This window comes from Haliaeetus albicilla, chromosome 27 (assembly GCF_947461875.1).
Source record: "Haliaeetus albicilla chromosome 27, bHalAlb1.1, whole genome shotgun sequence".
Taxonomy (NCBI): Eukaryota; Metazoa; Chordata; class Aves; order Accipitriformes; family Accipitridae; genus Haliaeetus; species Haliaeetus albicilla.
In genome coordinates, this window is record NC_091509.1 from 14760374 (window position 1) to 14783163 (window position 22790).

Here is a 22790-nt window from a genome sequence, read left to right on the forward strand (position 1 = left end):
TCTGCACAAAACATGCCTCTGGAAAACTTATCATCTCAAAGAAGAGAGCCAGAGACTGGGTTTCCAGAAAGTAGACCGTGATGCAATTTAAATAACATCATTCTTAGTTCCTCCCCACTATGATTCCTGTACCCAACTTTGGCTACTTCTGCAAAGGGATGTCTGCAGGACCAGCATGTCCCCTGTGCAGTGGCCACCTGCAAAGCAAGCACTAGACCTGACTCTCAAAGTATGCACCAGGTCAGCTGCAAACCTGCCTCCCCGACCGCATATAACGAAAGGAGACTGAGCAGCAGCTCAGCTTGCGAGGCCAAGGAAGACAAAGCCACCACCAGGCAGAAATCCAGCCGCATGTCTTGGGGCGGGAGGAAAGCAATAGCGATTTGGTGGTAGGACCAAGTGCAGCAAACATTCCCAGGAATTCAGGGAGGCCAGACCTAGGTCACCCACTAAGCAGTGTCTCCAGAAATGAGCTGAAGAAATCCTACAATCCCGTAATCACCTGGATTAAACCAAGCACAGGTATGGGGGCTTCCTCCTGTTGGTGAATCGAGAGCATTAAGACCTTGAAAACAATAAGGCAGCCAAACATTCTTGCAATTTTTGAGAGCAGGCAGAAAGGCTCCTTTTTTGCTGCTTAAGGATTACTATACCTCAGCCAAGCTGATTTCAGGGCATGCTCTCCAAGCACAAGACACAATATCCTCACTTATGCCCCCCACCTTAAGCCAGATGCAATGAAAGTCAAGATTTTTCGAAGTAACTTTGATGCAACAAATGCTGCCAACTTTTTTCCTGGGTGCACAATCATGTCGATCCTGCTGCATAAACCACTCTCTCCAATCCAGGTAATTCCAGTGCTACAGGTGGCTGCCTCCCCTGTCTCAATACACAATGTAAAAGAGTAAAAACCACCCTAATCAGAGTAAGCCTTCCCAAAGGAGGCAGGTATACCCAGCTACAAAAGACTGCAACGCAGCACTTTCTCTCCTAATTTATAGATCCTTTATAAAGGATTAAAAACTGCTTCCTTGCAGTGGGAGCATCACCCACATCTCTATATCTCTTTATGGAAAATTTCATAGTGTTTAATTCAAAGTGGCATTTACAACTCAAGAAAGATACCTCAGCCACTGCTGACAATTCTCCAAAATGATCAGCTCAGGGTACAGCAGCAGATTAAAAAAAAATAAAAATCAGGAGCAGTGAGACCAAGACAGAGCATCACTCACTGCTCTGTTGAACACCAGTGCATCCACAGCTGCACCCTGCAGACAGCTCTGGTCTCTGCATTTCAACAAAGGCACAGTAGTGTTACAGATGCAGAGAGAAAAGCAATTAAATAGATCACCCAGGGGCAGCCCCTTAAGAGGTGAGACTAAAAAGGCTGGGATCCTCCACCACTGAGAGAATGAGGCCTGGCTGCAGTGTACAATACCAGGAGGGCACAGGAACAGCACATGAAGCTAGCAGGAGATCCGTTTAAAACAAGCGAAGTATTTCCTTAAATAGCAGGCAGCAAACTTCACCACCCCATGCAGCAGCAAGTCCTGGGAGGTGGATGGCATTGGCACCTTCACAGAGGAGTTAGGCGTTCACAGCCAACATGTCCACAGAAGTCCGGGTGGAGATGTGCCCTCATAGGCCTCGTATAACAGCAAAAGCAGGGAATATGAGTCCATCCCTCTGCTCTGCCAAGCCCAGCCCCGCATCTCTCAAGGGTGTTGAAGTCTCTCAGCTTTCCACCTGAGCTCTGGATCACAAGTTTGAATGGCTTCTTCTGAAAAGCACCCTGCAGCTGCCAAATCCTAGTCACTGGATGTGGGAGAGGAGAGGACTGAGAACTGCTGTGCTAGACAGAAAAGAAAGTCAGTTGCCTCTCTCCGAGAACAGCTTTATTTCCAAATGCTGTTAGGTAACCGGGACGCAAACACTGCTGCCCTTCCACCTCCATAGTGCTTGCATGTGACACCAGGCTGAGGGCAGAACGCCTCCAGCATCCATACGCTAACAAGCAGGAACATGCTTTGGGGCACGCTATAGCTACTGTGCCTACAAAATGGCTGATTTTTGGCTCAGGCTCCCCACCTATGCAAGTCCCAACTCTGTTACTGCAACTCAGCATCCTCCATCACTATGCTAACCACTTCCTTGGGCGGAAGAACAGTGGACTTCTCACCAAGAGGGGAAACCAGCCATACAGACCCACCTGGCCTTACAAGATTAACCTTAGAAAATAGGCACTGACATAGATATGGGAGTTCTGGTGATTTGCAGTAACAGACTTTAGCAAATTAACTTGTTAAACCACCTCAGCGATGAAAGGGAGGTGAGGGAGTCAAACCCAACAGCCTCAGGAGTGCACAACTCTGGTGCTAGGAGCAGGTATGCTCCAGGCAAGCCTGCTGCCCCCCACCAGCGGTGCTACCCTGCCTTCACACTTCCCTGTGTTTTGAGATAGCAGGGCTCCCAGACAAGCTTAGTGCATGGGAAGAAAAAGCACAGCAGCAGCTTTAAGGCTTTTCTGGAGAAGGCATGAGAAAGGACTGTGCAGCATCCTGTGCCACTATCATTAAGAGGAATCCTGTTTAAGCTTTCACTTATCTCCTTAAAAATATAGAATTGTATAAAAACCCCAAGCTCTGTAGGTAATGTTTTCTGCAACAGTATTGACATCTAACACACACGTACTGAAACGCTATTATCTGCTGCAGACACACACTCATGCCCCACCCTGAGGCAGCTGCGGCGGTCCCCAACCAGCTGGAGGGCAGAGGATGGAGTTGTGCCAACCAAAGGACATCTCCAAGCCTGCAGCACAGGCAGACAAAACCCAACAGCTGATGAAGGCAGATCTTCAGCAGGGTGGAGAAAAGCCTCTTATGAACTCAACACATGGGAATATACCTTTGCTCCTTCAAAATCAGTCTTAGTATTTCACACTCACACATGTACTGAAAACGAGAAAGTCAAAATACTTACAAACGGGTTGGATTACTACTTGGGTTACTTCAACATCTTCTGCAATGCTCCAGTGGATCTAGTTATATACCACAGCCTCTTAGCTGGCTAGAGCTCTGGAAACACATACACACACACGACTTCCCGCCCTCTATTCAGTTCATGAAGTCAAATTACACTGTCTCCAATGTTACACCAGACCACTTAAAACCAGTTACTCTTACTGAAATCGGCTTTCCAAAGCCAAAGATGCAGGTAGGAGGTGGACATAGTGACATGTCTGAGGCCGCACAAGGACAAGCCAGCCACTGACCCCCATTCCCAGTGCCTTTGCTACAGGACATCTCCACAAGGCACTACAGATCTGAGACAACAGGATTTTACTGACTGGTCTTTGTATCACTGGGTAAAATATAAACCTTTCCTTCAGTCTTGCTTCTTCAACAACGTCAACCTGGATGAAGAGCTCCCAGCAGTTTGGGAAAGCAAGAATTGAGATCATGGATAGCTGCTTTTAAAAACTATATCCCCTCCTAATTTGGGACCTCCACCCAGAGCAGCCTCCCCCCGCCTCCCTAGGGCCCCAATCCATTTCTGCAGGGTCTCTCCTAGCGAGGCTGCACGCACTACTGAGGCCAGGAAGTTTTCATCAGTCTTGCATTGATGGCCATACAGTGTGTATCTCGGTTGTCATTAATAGCGATACTCAGCAGCAACACACAGACTAAACAAGCCAAGGGGGAAGTCTGCATCTTTTCAAAGTATTGCAAATTGAAATATACATCTTCAGGTTCATGGACAGATCAAGCTGTATATAACTAACATACAGACTAACAGCAGTGACTCTGAGTTACAGTTGCATCTTGACACATCAATGTTTTCAGTTATGTGTGATGGTCAAAACCTACCAGTTTCCAAAATCTTTCACCCTGGACACCCAAATTTGCAATGGTACAATGTATAGGAGGAAAGTAACCTTCCAGCAGTTGTAGTCATCACTACATGAAAGCATAAAACATATCGCTGCCATGTAGGAATGGCCAAATATTAGACAGGCTTTTTGTGTGGGGTTTGTTTTTTTGATGAGTTTTTGTTTGTTCTGGTTTTGGGGATTGTGTTTTCTTTTTGTTTGTTTTTTTTTTTTGTTTGGTTTTTTTTTTTTTTTTAAATTAATGTCTGCTGCATATTCCTGTACCAGTCTTCTAAATCTGGTTAGCGCTGTCTCTGCAGAAAGAGAAGTGCAGGGAAGGCATGGGAGAGGAAGATTTTAAGAACTCCATTTTTAATTAATACATACCAGACTGGCCATCAGTTGGAAATATATCTGTAAAAGAAAAAAAAAAAAGAAAAAAGTCAGTATGGGTTGCAGCTGCAGTGTGAATCATATTTAAAAGGTCCCTCCCCTCTTGATTTGTTTGCTTTAACTAAACAGAGGAAGTATTTTCTTAGTATCCCAAGTTAAACATCAATCCAGCTTGCAACCTACCTCAATTCAACCACTTGTTGTGAGAAACATTTTGAAGGAGACAGTGTTTACCTGAAGGTATTGCTCTCATAAATAACCTTCTATATTGGCTTCTAAGAGACAGCGGTGAGGAATAAAGAGCTCATGAGATGTACAAAGTTCCACACAATGAGCTAGCTGCTGTCACCCCCATGCTCCTGCTGGCCAGCATTATCAAATGGAAACCTGCACAGAGAACACCTAACTTTGTAACCTGCCAGGGAGCGCAGGTGGCAAAGCAAAAGCAAAATGAGCATTTTCCTGATGGTTCTTGGCTTTCACAGCCACAAGGGACATCAACAGCTGTGCCTGGCTTCACTACAGCACCTATAGCAGAGAACAGGCAGCCAGAAGCACGCACCCATCACCTGAGCGGACACCCGGTCCCTTGGCACATCACACACCACCCCAGGGGAATGCCTTCGCCTTCCCCTTCCCATCTCAGGTGGCTCTGCCAGCAAGCACAGCCCGTTGCACAGAGCTGCTGGAGTCTGGAGGGTTTCAGATGCTGAAACAGATTACTCCATAAGCTCTTTCCAGTTAGAGGTACAGGTCCTTCTCCTGACGGATCCTATTTATTGCTGGGAGGAGGATATTCACTGAAGTAGCTGGGAAGGATCAGATGAAAGATTTATTCTTTTGAGGAGCACAGAGGATAGCACATGTGGAGAAAGCCTGCTGATAAAGGCTCCCCAAGAAGCTATGAAAACATCACTTTTGAAAGAGCAATACACTATTTTTTTCTTCAAGGAACTTGGAAGAGGGGGAAGGGAAGCTGCCAGCAAGCCAAGGTCCTGCTAGGACAGGGGCAGGGCCCTGGCTCCTGCTTATCAGCTGTCCAAAACACACATTCAGCCGTAAAGTCACAAGAGTTGCTGCAAGGACTACCCCTTGGACAGGGCAATGCTCTCTAGCCTGGGCTCAACCAATGCAGAAACAGCAAAAACACACCTCTACAAAAGAGCTCCTATTTATCTACCTTTAACAGTGGACCCTGCAATCAGGCAGGGATGCTTTCATCCCATGTATGAGCAGCACAAGCAAGTGGGAGGAAAAAAAAACAACCAAAAACAAAAGTCCCTCCGCTGTTACACAGGGTTATGGCCTGTGGCCATGTTCAAGGCATGATTTCAGGGAAAAGCCAACACATCCAGAAAAGCCTCCAAGCAGCGATCTGGATCCTTTGTAGACTGTGTGTTCTACCACAACCCTCCAGCAGCGCATCACCCAGGTACATCTAAACACCTTGCATTTCTGCAATGGTTGCTGATGAGGTTGGGCTCCTACAACAGTGAGTTGTAGAGAAACAGAAACAGCCAGTACTTTATCTAACAGGTCCCAAACAAGAGGCAATTTCTGCATTTTCCTACTTGGGCAACTCGAAGGCAGCTTCTCCGCAGAGGAACAAGGTAGAAGCACTGGTTAATGCATATCCCACCTGCTTGGATGAGCTAGCTGTACCAGCTATTACCAAAAAACAAAATTAAATAACAATAATAATAATACTACAATGGCTGAGAAAAGGAATTCCTTTGTGCCAGCCAAGAACTACAGGCCTTGGCAAACACTCCCCTTGCTATACCCCTGCCAGGTGCAGTTCTCCAGTTTGCATTCCTGCTATGCTGTCCAACCAACTCTTCATCAAATGCATGCTGCAGCCTGGCCAGCCATCTGCACAACCAGCCACTGAAACCACAACAATTCAATAGCAGATTTGCCACCACATTTCCTAAAAACGCAGTGGAAGCACCTCAGTTGCTTAGGTCAATAGAAAGCAAGGACTGTGCACGATGACTGGGGCAGATATTGCTCACATTCACCTTGAGAGGTTTCCCAGTGCAACTCCTGTTGAGGAAGGACACTTGCCTCCACTCCTCAGCCCTCTTGTCTGGGAGAGGCTGAGCTTGTCCAACTCATCACACCTACAACTGACATAGATTTGACTCCAAGCTCTCCAGGGCAGAGGGCCAGAGTGCTGGGCTTGCAGGCAGCTTTCCCCACTACCAAAAACAAGCACAGAGCAATCAGTCTGCAGGACTTGCTCTTCTGAAAAATAGGGTTGCTGGGATGACACATATGAGCTGGGAAGACACGTATGAGGCAGGGCTGGTCAGGGACTCCCAGGCACAACAACCCTTTGGGACACCTTCTCCCCTTGCAAGCACAAGTGACTAGATTAGAAATCAGCCTGCCAATTAAGGGCAGCACCTGAGGTGCCCAACAGAACTCTAAATCAGGCAGCACTTTCTCTTCCCAAGAAAGCCATTGTAGGGAAGGAGGCAGAAGCACACATGGCTGGCAGGGCAAAGATAAACCCCTAGGGCTGCTCTCCAAAGAGCCCATCTAGCACACTGCAGGACTGAGGCTGCCTGACCAGGTCAGCTCCCTTCCCAGCGCTCCCAAGATTAAAAATCAAACACGAGGGACCCAGGCACAGAGACCAGGCTGGTATTTTGCTCAAGCAAAGTCCCAACGTGGAAAGCCGAAGCCAGCGAATCAGCCCCACCAATTCCTCCCACCACACACACACTGCTTTTCCCCCAAGGCACCCCAATGCCGGGTATCCTGACGCAGGCCAGATGCTGCAGAGGATGCCCCGCAGCAGCTCTCCACCGCCCAACCGACTACCTGCCCAGCAGCAGGCACTCCCTACGTCGAAGCCAGGCAGGTCTGCCCCTGCCTGCACCGCACCTCCCAGCCAAATCCAGCCTGCCACGCTGGGCCTATACGCAATAACCCTCAGGCAGCCAAATGGCAAGGAGCAAGAAGTAACAGTATCACGATGCAAGCAAGGAAGACCCAAGAAATTTGGGCCCTGTGGTCTCACGTTTCCTTCCCCTTCTAGCATGACACTTTGCTTCTCAGCATGGGCCCAAAACCAGAAAGACTTGGTGTCTAAACAGAGGGTTTATAATCACTACGGGAACCAATGATCGCTTCATTGCTCCACCAGTCTCTGCCAAGCCAGATATTTCCCAAGCCCTTTACCATCCTCCTCAGCTCTGTACATGAACCATACAGCCTACAGTATCTCAGCGGAAACCACGTTTCACGAATCTCCCTGTTATCAGCAAAGGGGGGTGGAGGAAGGAGCGAGGAGGAGGAGGTCAAGGATGCGTGTCACAGCCGGCAGGATGTCGGGATGGGCGTGATGCATCCCTTTCAGGACCATCACATAAGGGTGCAGACCCGGTACAGAGGTGCTTGCTCTGAACACCAATACCCAGAGCTGCTGCACAAAAAGCCCAGGAGACGTAACCAAATTGAGGGCAGTCCTCCTTATTTGCGGCGGTGCTGGGGGGTGGATACAGAATCCCAATTTTTGCCTGATGGTATTTTTAAACACAGGAGGAGACCATATGCTAAAATGGGGCATTTAAAGAGAAAAGCCGATACATCCACACACATACCCCCTCCCCTGGGGCTATCTGGCTACCGCTGCTATTCAGGTATCTGGGACAGATCCAGAAAGGCTACCCCATTTATGAGCCCACATATCCCCTCCGCTGCTCCCCCCGCTCACTGCAGAAGCATGCTGCTAACTGGGCTCCTCCACCAGCCATGCTTCAGTGTCGAATCCAAAACTCCTCACAGGAAGCCTGCCTTCTCCCTGCTCAGGAGCTACAGCTGAGAAGGGACCTCCACCACCCACTGCCTGTCCCCTGCCCCTCTGCCACCAGCACCCCTCTTCAGGTAGGGATGCTGCTTCTTCCCAGCAGGGCCCACGAGGCAGCAGCTGAAGAGCAGCTCATTAGCCCTGACGCAAGAGAAACGCTGACTCGTTATTACAGCAACCCGCAGCTGTAACTGCCGAGAGGGGCAGCACAGCCGCAGGCAGAGGGCCAACGAGAACCAGCTCTTTGCACCCCACCACCCGCCCCCTGCAATTACCACTCTGCTCTCCAAACTGGGGGGAAAAGGACCTCAGTATGCTTTATGTCACCTGCCGGTCACGAAAGCATGCTGACTGGTACCACTGCACCAGTGTGCTGAGCAAGGGCTGCTCCTCCGCACGCACAGGTACGAGTGTGCAAGATACCATGCTCCTCAGCCAGTCCCAGCAGGACACAGGGCTCATCCACACCGCCACTGCTATGGGAAGGCACCAGCTGATTTGTTCTGGCTTTCGACCCATGAAGTTGTAACTAAATCATCCTCCACGTTTTGCAGACAAAAGACTGGGACGTCAGCAAAAAGATGACCTCTCCAAGGTCACATGGGGACTCGGCAGCAGAGACGTGACCAGAACTCGGTCGCAACGGCTCGAAAGTTGCAGGGCTGCGCTGGCTGCCCAGGAGAAGGATGGGGAAGGGAAATGCTGGCAGACAGCAGGATCTCCAGGGATCTCTCCTCCTAACCTGACCTGCCACCCGGCAGGGACAACTCAGTTCTGCTCCTCTGGCTATGACTGCAATCCTCACAGTGCAAACAGCACAGGCAGGGAAAAGGTCCAAATTACAGAGTCCAGTGTCTGCTGCAAAGAGACCAGTGCCACTTGAATCTCTTCCCCATCCCCAGACAACTTTTCAGCTCAAATGTGTATCAGCTGGCTCCCCCTCAGAGGCCAAGGTAGTGCCTGCACAGCTTCCTGAGATGGCTACAGGCCTCTTCAAAGCAACGCTCAGCAGAGAAGGGGGTGAGGTCTGCTAGGAAAAAGTAGCAAAGCAAGAAACCCCAAACCCAAAGATTAGCATGGCCAATTACATCCCTCCTGAGATCTTGCTTCTTCCTGCTCCCCTCCTTCATTACCTGCCAAGCAGGCTCAGGGAGGGTCCGGCTCTCAGCCACCCAGCTCTTCCCAACCCTCCCCAGCCACTAGGTCTGGGCAAACACCTCCCATCCCTCTTAACAACGCTCAGCTACTGTAACAAGAAGTATCTTTACCCCCTCAAAGAGAAGCTGAATCTTGAGATGGGTGAAAGATCCAAGCCAGATGGATCAACCCTAACCTTATGTTGGTTAGGTCCCAACACATCCACAAGGTCTGTACAAGAAAAAAAAAAGACAAAAAGCTACAGAAGCATTTACCAGCTCCACAATCAGTTTCTGTGCAAGGGTATCCAGATCCCCAGACCCCCGGTAAGTGGTTTTCTGCTCTCCATCCAGAGGAGAGGCTTGGTTACTTCTCAGACACCCCCACCACCTACACTAAGAGGCTGAAGAGCTGCAGACAGTGTGAGCTGTGACATTGATTTCCCACAGACCACATGGAAACAAAGGCTTGAAATAGGTTTTCAGTGTATAAATGACCATGGTTTTGGTGAAGCTCAGCTGGGTTGCTGCTGCCAACTTCATGTAGTTGAAAAGCAGTGAAGACTTCCAGCATCACTGAGCTGCGAGAGGAACACCCCTGGAAAAAAATCACCTCCTCCAAAATCAGAGCATTATCTGTCTGAGATAGCTCCCTAGCTTTACTTCACACCACACACAAAATTAGTACCTTAATGCTGACATTCAGTCTCTTCCAGAAAGAAGGGGAGGAGAGCCGACCAAGCAGGGCTGTGACTCTGGCTGAAGACAGTCACCAGTGGGAGCGGCACTGTGCCAGGCAAAAGCACCTTTCAGAGATCTGCTCGGAAGAGGGTCCAGGTCTCTTCTCCGAGCACCAGAGATGCCAACAGGGTTCTGGGGAATGCATCTGGTCAGCCTGACCAGAAAAAATGAGAGCTCTCCAAACAGACAGTCTTGCAAATCCAACACTCACATATGCACAGGCACACAAGGAATAACTGTAAGGTCACAGCTGTTTTTTCTCCCATCCACTTATCAGTGCTTGCGCTGGATAGAACAAACACTGGGTGTTCACTTCCATTAACCCCTTCTCCCCCCATCTCCAAAATGGACAAGGAACAAAGCGCTGCTGCTCCAACCGCAAGCCCTAACAATCCTATTCATGCACCAGACGAAAAGCTGCAGAGGAAGTCCAAGGCACCTTAAAGGTGCCTGATTACTGTTCCCGTGAAGCAGCTGGTGACCCAGCTCTCTGCCTCACATCCTTTAATCACCAGTAAGCCTGAAGTGACACCACAGGAAGTCTCCAGCCTTCCAGGAGATCTACCCTACCTGAGTCTGGGCCCAATGATCACAGTCACCCTCCCCAAATTGTTCTTTAAGCTACTGGGTGTTGAACAGGCAGTAAAATTTCAGGCATGATCAAGCAAAATTAACATGTAAGACTCTTGTTGAAATACAGGAACCATTTTGGCATGGCCCAGAAACCAACTGGATCCCACGCTGTGAAAACCGATACAGGATAGCGTTTCCCTCCGACGGGGTTATCGCACGCTGCTCTGCAACATGCTTTTCTGCGTGCACATCAAGGGCAGGCAGTCTCAGACACCACAGCGAAGCTTCGCCTAAGGACAGCTTAATAAGCAGTGAGCAGGACAGATCCTTCTCCCTACAGAGAATCCCTTACTGTAGCCAGAAATTCAGCCTCTCCATGAAAGAGGATCCCCCCCACCTCCTCAAACGCCCCAGTATCATAGGTATGTCACATAACATCAGGCAGGGATGCCACCAACCCCTGTGAAAACGCCAGGAACTGAAAATTCAAGGTGCTTTCCACCTTAGGGCTGCGGGCAGACGGCCAAGAAGGGGGTCTGTAGGATACACAAGGCAGCACAGTGAAGACAACATAATTAAATCTCTTAACTGAATTAGCAATCATCAGACTCACGGTCTGAGATGTTCCCCTCCTCCAGTCCAGGCTATCTGGTTGGTTTTAATCAAACACACAGCTTTTCCAATCACCCTCCAAACTCCATCCTTGCTTGGTTCCACATCTCTGCTGTTAATTAGATCAACTCAGATTTCAGCTCCAACTGAAGTTAACTGGGTTGTCTGCCTGTAATCTGCCACGTCTCTTCCAAATCATCTTCACATTTTTACTTAGAGGTTTAATTTTACATTTGAAAAATGTTGGGTCACTTACAGCAAATTTCTCCCTGCACAGCGTGCAAATGTCACACCTATCATTCTCCGATTAAACAAAGGGGAGTTAGAAGAGTTCACCTGAGACTGGGAAGCCAAAACAAATCAGTCCCCCTTCCGTTCAGCTCAGTGCCAGACCCTCTACAGTGGCAGAGGATTTCTGAGCACTCAGAAGATGCGTTAGATCATACTAGGTATTCCCCCAAGCTCTCAAGGTTTAGCTGGGAGTTGGGAAGTGAAATTTAATATGATTACAGCCAGCAAAGTCTCATGCTTTGTCATCTGAGCACATGGTGGAGACACCTCCGTGATTTGCTCTTCTGTCTTGTTGGGTGGGATCTTGTGCACAAATATCCTATCACTTCTGTTTCAGAGTAAAACCTCCCAACAACATTTTTGGGATGCACTTCTCCACATTTCAATATCTGCAGCTACTGTCACATAATTTCTCAGCATCATGCATACTGGTGTCATTCTTTACACTTAATTCTTTGTTCTGTTTTTGCCTTTACTTGTTGCCTTGCACAGCCTTGTAGCGGACTTGCCAACGTGAGCCTGTCTGGAGGGACACGAGTAAGGTGAAGCTCTTCAGTCACTCCTTTAAATATCTCTTTTTGTGCTAGATGAGGCCAAGAGCATTGCTATTTGTTATTATGGTCAAGCCTTTATTTTCAGTAGGCTTGTTCTGTGAGGCTGGGAGAGCTGACATAAACAGACATTGCTCTTGAGCTATGCGGACTTTGTGACTATTTGGAAGGGCTACAGTAAAAGTATAACATTATTGTAGTGAGAATCCTAAGTGTCTTGCAGGAATAAACTCAGTGCTTCTTTTGCAACATTTAATAGAAAAAAATGGAAGATCTAACCTTGGAGAATCTGAAGAAATTAATTTCCTGTAGTCTGAAGTGAAGTGAATGTTGGCTTATCAAACATTTAAGTATTTCTTATTAGCCATAAGTTCTCACTATTTCATTCCATCACTAGCTTCACCATCTGTAAGTGCGCAAGCCAGATAGTTTGGTAACTAACATTTGGTAAATTAATAATTTGCACCACTGACCAGAAGCTTTCAAAAGCAGTTATAAAGAAAAAAAAAAAAGCAGAGTGATTTAGTGTGAAGGCTGAATATATATTACAAATAATCCGCTTAGAGACAGCACTAAGTATTTAGCAACATACCCACCTTCTGGCAGCACCTCCGAGTTACCAGGCAGGTAAGACACCAATCTCCCCACACACCTTTTCTCTTACTTTCCCATCAACAAAACTCTACCCTTTCCTCATTTTTGTGGCTTTTCCCATTTCATACTTGTTTCCCCACATATTTAGTCAGGAAAAACTCACCTCTCTTCTGTGTTTCAGACTTCTTAAAACCTAACTTATCTAGCCCTGAAAACCCTCTGTCCTCTCCACACATGCATCCAGCAGCTGAATCAAAGAAGTCAAATGACTACCAGGAAAGGAGAAGAGGTAAGCAGCCCCCCCCCGCGCCCTCCCTCTCGCCGGCGGATCCCTTCCAGTGCGCAGCCATGCCCTGCAGACTGCAGAGTCACTCTGCAGGAGCGCGGCACACGCTGCCGCTCAGCTGGAAAAACGTGCTCAGCAGTGTTCTCGGGATGGACTCTGCTTCCTCCCACCACCCCCCCGGCCTCCGGGGCTGCACCCCCATACCTGGGTAGGGAAGAGCGGAGCAGCACCAGGCTCCCACGTTCGTGTTGCCCTCCCAGGCTTACACAGCCCCTCCGGCTGCACCGCTGCCCAGCGGGAAGGACATGCAGCACATTTCCGCGCCCCCCCCTCCGCCCAGCTTTCCAATCACCATTTAACTCTGGCTCGTGTGTCAAGGACACGTGAGGTTCACAAGCCCCATCCGAGCCCCTGTTTCTCCCCATTGCCCCCCCCCCCCAGCTGCCACTCTCACCATCACCAAGGGATCTCTGCAGAGCCTGCCAGAGACCAAACACATAACGCTGTGGAGCACCAGAGATGCTTCTCCTTCACCACCTTCCTCGTGGGGCAGGGATGCCTCTCCTGAGCCCCTTTGGAGGCCAGGGCCACTTTGGGGAGCAAGTCGCGAGCGGAGAGAAGCACCTGCGGGCGTGCGGCCAGCTCAAGGGTCAGCTCTGCCTGCTAATGCAGCAGGTTGCAGACCTGCTTCCAGCCACTTCAAGGGGTGCCTGGCCGCCAGGAGCACAGGTGGGGGCAAGCTGTGCCCGCCAGCACGTTGTGCATGCCATGCACGCTCCGGAGGGAACTGGAGTGCCATATTCTAGATCAAGCGAAGAAAGGGTGCCTGTGTCACCTCTGGTGACTGAGCGGCACCGACAGACCTCAAATCACACCAACAGCCACCTCCATTGCCTATTTCTATAGCAAATGGAGGCTTCCACCTCACCCGTCATGCTAGAGCATCCAACCCAGCCAGGGCCACCGTGGTCACCTCCCACACACCATCAGCCCCAAGCTATCTGCAGCAGAGATCTCTACCAATCCTTCCGACTTGTGACCATGTAAAGGAACAGGGTGACTCAAAACCAAAAAAAGAAAAATAAAATCACAACAGTAGCAGAGCATTGAAGCCTGCTGCGCGTTCCTGTACACTGCTATAACCCATGGAGTGTCAAGGCAAGCTGCTGCTCCTAAGTCAGCTTTGCTCCAGAAGGACACTGAAGGTAAACCACTGATAATGCAGGTATTAAATCAGCCAGTTCACAGCCCTTCCTCCCTCTCCTTGCACGTCACAGCGGAATATCCCCCAGCACACATAGCTTTAATGCCGCAGGAAATGCTCTTGACCCTGGCAAAATCCATAGCGAGTGTCACACTGAAGCTGGGCTGGATGACTTGCTAAGGTTGGCTCTGGCAGCCCAGTGCAATACCAAAACCAGCAGGGCTACAACACATCATGGGCCAATTTGCTCAGAAAAGGCAATCCACCCAGGCCTGTCCACAGAAGCCCCACAGACTGTAGCACAAATGCATGCTCTGATAGAGGAAAGTTCAGTTAAGAGGACCTTCTGGGAACCTGCAATTACAGGATGAGCCTCTGTTTAGAGACATGTTGACACTTGACTTGACCACGGTTTCCACAACCCTTCCCCCCAAAAATGTGTATCTTGCACAGTATGAAGATTGCCACCAGCAAACCTATTTTCACCAAATGCCTTGTGCCAGTTTTTACTCCATGGCTGCAGGACCTTCACATGTGCACCCACTTCTCTCAGCCAAGCAATCCAGACCGACCCTGACTCAGGACTCTCCCCACAAAGAAGTCTGGTAGTTGATTTATTCAAGGCCACATTCAGTTCCCATTTGTTCTGGTCGCCAATTATTGTTGCCTAAATACACCAGTGGCTGATTTAAGTTCTTGCAGCACTGCACTAACTTCTTCGAAGCCTTTCTTTTACCTCTCCTTTGACCAGCTCAAGTCATGCAGCTGTATCATTTGCTACTAGATGTTCAGATTAGCCAGTTATTTCAATGCAAGGAGGAAAGTCTCCGAACTCCACTCAGAGATCACTAACAAGCACCTGGACCCGCAGAGTGAGTTTGGAACTGAAGTCCAGCCTCAAGCGAAGGAAGGGACAAATGCAGAGCTGGCCATGCCAGAGACCACACATCCACACAGGGTACCCAGAGCTTTACCCAGCCCCAGGAGACAACTCCTTGCCCATGCAAAGCTCCACCTAGACGGCATTATCACCATGAGAGAGCCCAGCAGGTATCACCAAAGTTGCACCACCTCTGTCCTTCAGCTCCCTCTGTGCACAGCAAGCCAGGGATTTGACAAAGCCAGCAGTGTGGAGACTTAAGCCCTTGGTAGGAATTCAGCAAAGGTTCCAATGCCAAAACAACCAGAGGATAAATAATATTTTAAAGACCATAACGTAAACGTGTATCGTGGCTGGGAATGAACAAAGCTCATCACTCCCAACTGGACTTACGGTAAGAGCAGAGCAAAAAGCCCTCCCAGCTCTCCTATCGGTTATCTGCTGGATCTACAGCAAGGCGACCATACCTCTGCTTACCTGGTTACTGAGATGAGAGCAGAGCTCCTCCGAGAGGCGCAACACCATAAAGGACACCACAATCCCCTGGCAGTATTCAAGCGTATTTAAGTTTTCATTAAGATGAATTTTTTTTTTAAACCCTTGCTGTTTGCAGCCATAGTAACTGCAAGGATTAAAACATTCAACCTGGTCTAGATAGCCCAGCTTTCTACTAAAATGCCCATTCCTTATTTAGCCAAACAAGCACTACCACTGAGGTGGTGTTGGGAGATTCATTACAAAGTAGTTTCATGTATGCAAACAGCAACCTAACTCTATCCAAACTGGCATTTGGCGTTCCCCTGAGCATAATTTCACACTATTTGAGCACAGCAAAAGGATCAGGTGTCATAATTTGGAAGGGAGAGCAGAGCATTGCAGCCCCAGTGCCCCCATTCTCAGCCCTGCTTTTTGCACTTGCTTTGTCTTCACATCTGACCCGAGTCCTTCTGCTACCCAATCCAGTGATCCCAGATGCAATCCCAGTGGAAACCCCATGGCACCACAGGCAATAAACAGCTTAAAAGAAGAGTTGTGAGGGTAAGGAGGTAGTTGGCGAGAACCCTCCAGTGACGCCTCGGACCTGGCAATCTGGAACTGGAGGTCGCAGCAGAAGCAAGCGCTGAAGCCCGACAACCAGGGCCAGTGAGTCAGCTCTCAGGAGCTGCACCGCATTCCCCAGCCTTCCCGAAACAAACAGTGCAGAACAGGGCAAAGGTCCAGCACAAAGCTGAAGGGCAAAGGTATGTGGGGGAGGGAAAACGCTAAGCTTCACCTTTTTTTGGAGCAGTGAGTTCCAGTTACCCTCATTCTCCCCAACAAGACGGGAAGAGTTACTCAAACGTGAAGTTGTGGGATCAGAACAAAACAGTATTTCAGAGAGGAAACTTGGGGCGGGGCAAGGGGGGAGGACTCCTGCTGCGATAGCAGCTCTGTTGCAACAAACAGCCAGGAGAGCTCCACAATTAACGTGCCGCGACAGAGCGAGAATTGCCCAACACTTTGGAAATAGGTGTGTGCAGCACTACTGAGCTGGATACCCAAGCAGGCAGATGCCTGCATCTACTCGGAACGGAAAGAAATGCCAAAGGTAAAATAAGCTTCCCATGCATTTTATCGCCTGCACCGGAGGCTGGTTTCAAGGAAAGCCCTATGGGGAGTTAGTCAGCAAGGGGTGAGAAGCTAATGAATCTTCCCCTGCCTTCTCCTCAGTACCCGTAGCCAACCCAGGCTCTGCTCTGGCATAAAGCAACACGTGCTCTCTCTGAACAATAGTCAGCTAACCTCTGATGCTTGCTGCTAGCAACTAAGGTGTGCCTTCTGGAAAGTACTGCTTATTTGCCCAGTGCATCTGCCAAAGAGCAAGCAAGAAACTCTACTCAAGAAACACCACCTGCATCTCCACTAGGAAATACGCCGCTTTCTCCTGGCTGAGCGTTTGCAACAAGAATGAAAACCCGCATAAAAGTTAGTGCAGGCAAAGCTTGGCAATTGCAGTGCCAGGCATTAAATCCTGTGCGTTCTTACTTCCAAGATGTAAATGGCTTTAAAAATTAAGAAGTGCCAAGTGCCTTGATGCAACATTGCTTGAAATAAATCCAGCAGGTTTTCAAAATGGGGTGCTGTTAACACCTGTCTGCACCAATGCTTGCATCAGCACCAGCCCTGGTGCAGGGCACAGCGGAGTACAACATGTTCCAGAAGGTCGAGCTGTCTCAACTGCAAGCCACACTTCTCCTCTATAGAAGAATTTGAGAAAATACTTTGAATTTGGTTTATGGCCAAAAGTGCAAAGCTGTTTTTGCCAGAAAACGTTCCCTTCACTACAGCAGACACACACACTACCATCATGCCTTCACCAGTCAGGCTGCTGGCTGCATTTATTTACATGATAAGAAGAGAACGCATAATAACGAGGGGACAGTCACACAGACCTCGTTACTAGATCATTAGAGAGTAAAAACAAGGCATCATTACCAGCTCTGCCAGCGTCCCTCACAAGCAGTAAGCTGTGTCAAGTACAAGCCTCGCCACATAGGACAGGACCACGTGTTATCTCAGGACTCAAAGGATCCTCCCTGCTCTCTTGTATCCTGACTTTGGAATGCACACCAATAGAAATGTAACACGCATCTTGTCAAGACACCAGGAAAATTTTCTGGTGTGCCACTCCAGCTGAGCCTCAGCCTTGGCTTACAGCATCAGCAGTATCGCTGTTGTCTAACTCGATCTAATGGTTGCTCCACTTACTGCCACGCCGTTGTGCTTTTGGGAGGAGGGGTTAAGAAGCAAGGAGAGGCTTTGCTTCGATAGTCCTCCTTCCTGAAAAAGCAGAAACATTTACTCAAACACCCTATTACAAATCTCACTGCCACCCTTGAGTGTAAAAATGCTCTGGCAGGTAGGCAAGACACCAACTTCTGAAGATAAGTCCTAATCCATCAAGAAAGGACACTGTCCTTCAGTCCCTACATCAGCCCCCCAACGCATTCAACTTTCCCAGCTGCAGCGAGTCAGACCGATCAAAACAACCAGAGGCGGATTTGTTAAGCTCTTCCCTATCCATATTCTGACACAGACAGCAGAAACTCACAAAGATCTTGAAGGTGGCTGTTTCCGTAAGCCAGAGGTCAATGCCTTTACTTTTCTAAGCACCAATCCCAACACAGAGCATTACAGAATGGGTGAACACCTAAGGAGTAGGTCTTGTCCATTAAATCTGCTCTATGGGTCTATAATTAATATAATCATTATAAAAAATTAGGGCTTTCAAAGCCTGTAAAACAAGTCATAGAGGGTTCCCTTTATCTTTACAGAGCTGTCCTTACTAGGCTTCTTGGTCTCCTCACTACCTCTGGCAGGATCAGGGCTGGAAACATTTAGTATCTGCAGCACACAAGCACTGCTCTGGGAACACCACTGGATCGTGAGCCGTTTTTTTTTTCTAAGCTCTGCTGAAAAACTAAAAACATCCAGCAGTGACTTGCCACAGTTTAAAAGCTCTCAGTCTGCTTCAAAGTGCACAGAGGAGTCATGTTCCTTAGGCGACCCTCCTGGAGGTCACTGCAACATGACAACGCACCTCACCTGCACCATCTCTCACACAAACTCATGCTCCAGATGTTTTTTTTTGTAAGCACCTGCCGAAAGAAATCCTCCACCCAAAACAGCAAAGACCAACAGGAGCCTGCAAACTCTACAAGAAGGTACTTGGGCGAAGGGCCACCAGGCAATGTCAGCTGCCAGCCTGCCTCTTGTGGGAGTTTGCCAGCCACGTTTATTTTACACGGTTTCTCTTCTGCTAACAAACAGGCAGCAAAAGAAACAATGCCCCAAGAGAGGAGAGCCAAACAGCAGTGTCTGGGGCACTGCAGGAACCAGTCACTCCTGCCAAGCATCCCAAAACGCACCACTAACCAATTCCATTATTTAAACACCTTTGGGAACACCGGGACAATTGTGCTGGGCCCAAGAAAATTCTGAGTGTTGCAGCACTAATCCCTTACCCTACCATAGGGTGGACACACTACTGACACACTCTCTCCCTCAAAAAATCATCTCAGGAGTCACAAGGGCCCCCTCCTTGTGTTGGCCAGACTGCCTCATGTCTGCTCACTTTGACGAGTCACCCACCTTTGCGATGGGCCCGGTAATGAACCTGGACAGGCCTTAGACACGAGCCTCAAACCGGAACGTTCAATCTTGCATTTTGCGTCTTCTGGTTCATTTCTAGGGACTGTTACCTGAGAAGGCAGCACAACGGAGTGCAGCTTTTGCACGAAGGAGCGATGTGACCGGTTTTACGTCATACCGCAAGAGGCAAATGCAGATGGCAACGCTGCCCTGGATTTCGTTATGCTTTGCTTATGTTGGTGTGTACAACGACAAACCACCAAACAATCTGAATGTGGACTTTTACCTGCCACAGTTAACTTCTCCTCTATACTCCCCATTAAGATGACAGCTTTCCAGGTGGAAATTGCAGAGCTGTCCATCTTCCAAAGATCAATCCCTCTGATGAATCATCATGCTAGGCAGTAACAGATCTTGCAAAACACTAGCACATACAGTAACTGGGAATCTGATGTCATATCTGGCGGTGCAATTTTAGAGTTAAGAGAGACAGGCCGGAAAAATTAAAAGAGTCTTTCCCAAACAAGACGCTTAGTGCAAACTTCCGTGTTTTCCTCTTACTACGGATTCACCTGAAGCAGGTATAAGCGATGCCCTCCTGGTAAGAAGCAGCACCTATCCCCACTTCCGAGGAAAACGTGTGTTCTGCAATTTCAGCCTTTGCTGACGACAGCAGCGGGTTACAAACGCGATTTTGGACAGCGTCGCCCCTCCGCTTCCCCACGCGACTCCCTTTTGGGGACCCCCCTCTATACCGCCCCCCCTCTAAGCCGAGCACTCTTCGCTGCTGACAACCTCTCCCCACGGCTGCAAGCCTGCAGGGGCAGAGCCGCCCTCGTCCGCCGCAGCCCCCCGGCCCCGCCGCCATGAGTCGGCAGAGAAAGGCGGCGCGGCCTGCGCACCGGGGAGGGGGGGGGGAAAGCCGCCGCCACCGCCGCACACGTGGGCAACGCCAGGCCGCCGGCCGGGAAAGGGCCCCCCCACCCCGCCCCGGGGAGGAGAAGGAAAGTGGGGGGAGCGGCGGGGGCCGGGCCGCGGTCCCGGGGGAAGCCGCACGCTGGCGGCGCCCGGAGAAGCGACCACGTTGCCTGCGCTGCGCTGCGGCGGAATGCTGGGAGCTGGGGGGGGCGGGGGGGGGGGGGGGAAGCTCGCAGCGGGGCGGCCGCCGCGTGCCCGCCGCCAGGGCCGCAGGGCCTTGGGCCGCCGAGCGCCGAGCGCCCGCCACCGCCGCCGGGCCCTCAGCGTGTCCGTCCGTTCCCCGCCGCCGCCTCATGGCCGCTGCCCGGGCCGGGCCGCGCTCCCCTCCCCCGCACACGCGCTCCCCGCCTCATGGCCACGGACGGCGTCGCCGCTTCCTACTTCTAACGATCCCCCCCCCTCCCTCCGCCTCGCCCCCCCACCACGCCACCCGCCGTCCTCCATCTCCTCCTCCTCGTCCTCCCGCCGCCGCGCTCCCCTCACGCCGGCCGCGGCCCCGCTCCCCGGCAGGCCGCAGGCGCGGCGCCGTCCCCACGCCGTGCCGCATGGCGCGGCCGGCCGGGGCGCGGTCGGCGGCGCAACCGACCCCCCCCCCCCCGCCTCCTCCACCACCACCACCACCACCACCACCACCACCTCACCCCCCCGACCTCGCTCCAACCGCCGGCACCCACCTGGAGGCGACTGCCCGTTCACCGCCGGCGCGGCGGCGGGGGCGTTCTTCGTCCAGGGGTTCACCTTGGGCGGCGGGGCCTCGATGAACTCCCGGCGCCCCGCTCCTCCCGCCTCGCCGCCGTCCTCCGCCTCGCCGCCGGCCCTCAGCAGGCTCTCCTTCTCCTGGTTGTTGCTCTCCTCCTTCTGCTGCTTGGCGCTGGGCGGCCTCGGCGCCGCGGGGCCGCCGTCGGGGCCCATGGGCGGCTCGCCCTTCTCCCGGCCGCCGTCCTGCGGCGGCTTCAGCACCAGGGCGCGCTCCTCGGCGGGCAGCAGCGGGGCGCCGGGCAGCAGCGCCTCCACCTGCGTCGCCATCTGCGCGCCCCCGCCTCCCGCCGGGGAACTCCCCTCAGCACGCGGCGCCCCCGAGCCCCGCCGCCGCCCGCCGCCGTAGCCGCTTCACCCGCCCCGCCCCCCCTCCCTCCCCCCCCCCCAACGCGTTGCCGCCGCAATATGGAGACGCGCGCGGGGACCACGCGACTTGGCCGGCGGGGGCGCGCGCGCCGCGCCCGCGCCCCGGTCCCGGCCCGCGCGCGCGGGCGCGCGCGCGCGCTGCCGGCCGAGGGGAGGGAAAGGGAAGGGCGGGGGGAAGGGCGGGGCGCGCCCCCGCGGGCCGGCCGGCCGGCCGGCGGCGCGCACGTGCCTGATGCAACGCCCGGCTGCGCGGGTGGCGGCGGAGGAGTTGGGGGGGGGGTTGTGCTTAAAGGGTCCGCACCCGGTCCCGGTGCCGGTGTCGGTGCCGGTGCCGGTGCCGTCCCGTTCCTCCCCTCCGCGCTGGGGGGGCAGGTTCGGCCGCCGTGGTCTTTCACCGCCGGCTGGGAGAGGCCCTGCTCCGGGTCGGGGTTCCGTTGCTGCAGAAACACGGCGTGGGACTGGGACGGGGACGGGACGGGGGTGGGTGGTGTGAACCGGGGGGCTGGGGGAGCAACGGGTGCCGCGGGGGTGTTGCTGCACGCTGCAACCCGGAGCCGAGGGACCTCGGGGACCCCGCGGTAACGGAGCGGGCGGCGGCGGGCGGTTTGGTCCGCAGTGGAAGGTGCGGGAAGGGACTCGGTGCGTGTCCACGGGGAAATAAATAAACCCCTCCTGGGGAAACCCCCTCCCGTGTCCGGAGCCCGGCGGGACCCCCAGCCCGAGGGGGTTTGACTGATCTCCGGCCGATGGGATGTCGCTCACTGACGTCCTCCGTGTTTGCCCCCTAATTCCTAGGGCCGCGGGACACGAGGGCCCGGCCCCCGGCTGTAAACGCACACGAGGTACACGCATTTCAACGGCAGCTTGCGCTGCCTATGACCCGTCGAATTCACACACTGCCTTTTTTTATTCCTAACAAGCCTCTCCCGGCCTTTTCTCCGGGACAGCGAGCACGCCGCTCCGCTTCTCCCCAGAAAGGTTCCTCTGGAAGCCCCGGCGTGTCCCGTAGCCCCCGGGAGCCATCGCTGCCAACCCCGCAGGAGAGCCGGCAGCGTGGCCGGGCACCGAAGACGTAGCTCCCAGCTGACGGTGCGTGGAGATGGATGAAAAGCCGATTTCACAGCGGAGCTGTAAGAAGGAAAGAAGAGGCCGCCAGGCAAACAGGAGCTCAGCGCTCCGTTTGGAAGGGGAACGACGCCAAGGGTCTGGCGGATCCGCAGAGGGAGCCTCAGGCTGTCAGGGATGCTCCGCCGAGACCACCTCGGCTCTCCGCGTCCCTCAGTATCCAACCTCTTGGCTCAGCACCCCCATGTGCCGCAGCCTCGGGGATCGCCGGTGTGTGCCGCATCCCCACTACACTGAAGAATTTGGCCGGTAAAATTCCAAAAGGAAGTTTATATATAACCCCAGAAGAGCTGGCCGCTGGCCTGGCTGAATACGCGGCCAGGGGATGTGCCGATACCTGAGTTGCAATAACACAAGCCGCGTCCTCTACTCCACATAGCCCAGTCCCCTATTTGGGGGGTCGCAAGCACGGCTCGGGGGCCGCACAGCTCCCATGGGTTCGGGTCGCCTTCCCTGCCAGCCAGGCTCGCCCCTTTACCCTC

At 52.1% G+C, this 22790-nt stretch overlaps 1 protein-coding gene across 3 annotated transcripts in view; it reads right to left on the reverse strand.

Annotated features, from left to right (window-relative positions):
- LARP1 (La ribonucleoprotein 1, translational regulator) overlaps positions 1-21154 on the reverse strand; it is a 48732-nt gene extending 27578 nt beyond the window's left edge. For all 3 annotated transcript variants that reach the window (XM_069772447.1, XM_069772448.1, XM_069772446.1), the window contains exons 1-2: positions 20733-21154; positions 4259-4285 (exon numbers count right to left, since the gene is read on the reverse strand). In XM_069772447.1, the coding sequence (XP_069628548.1) occupies positions 4259-4285; positions 20733-21084 (379 nt within the window). In that variant the 5' untranslated portion in view covers positions 21085-21154. The remainder of the gene's footprint in view (positions 1-4258; positions 4286-20732) is intronic.
- Between the last annotated feature and the right edge of the window lie 1636 nt (positions 21155-22790).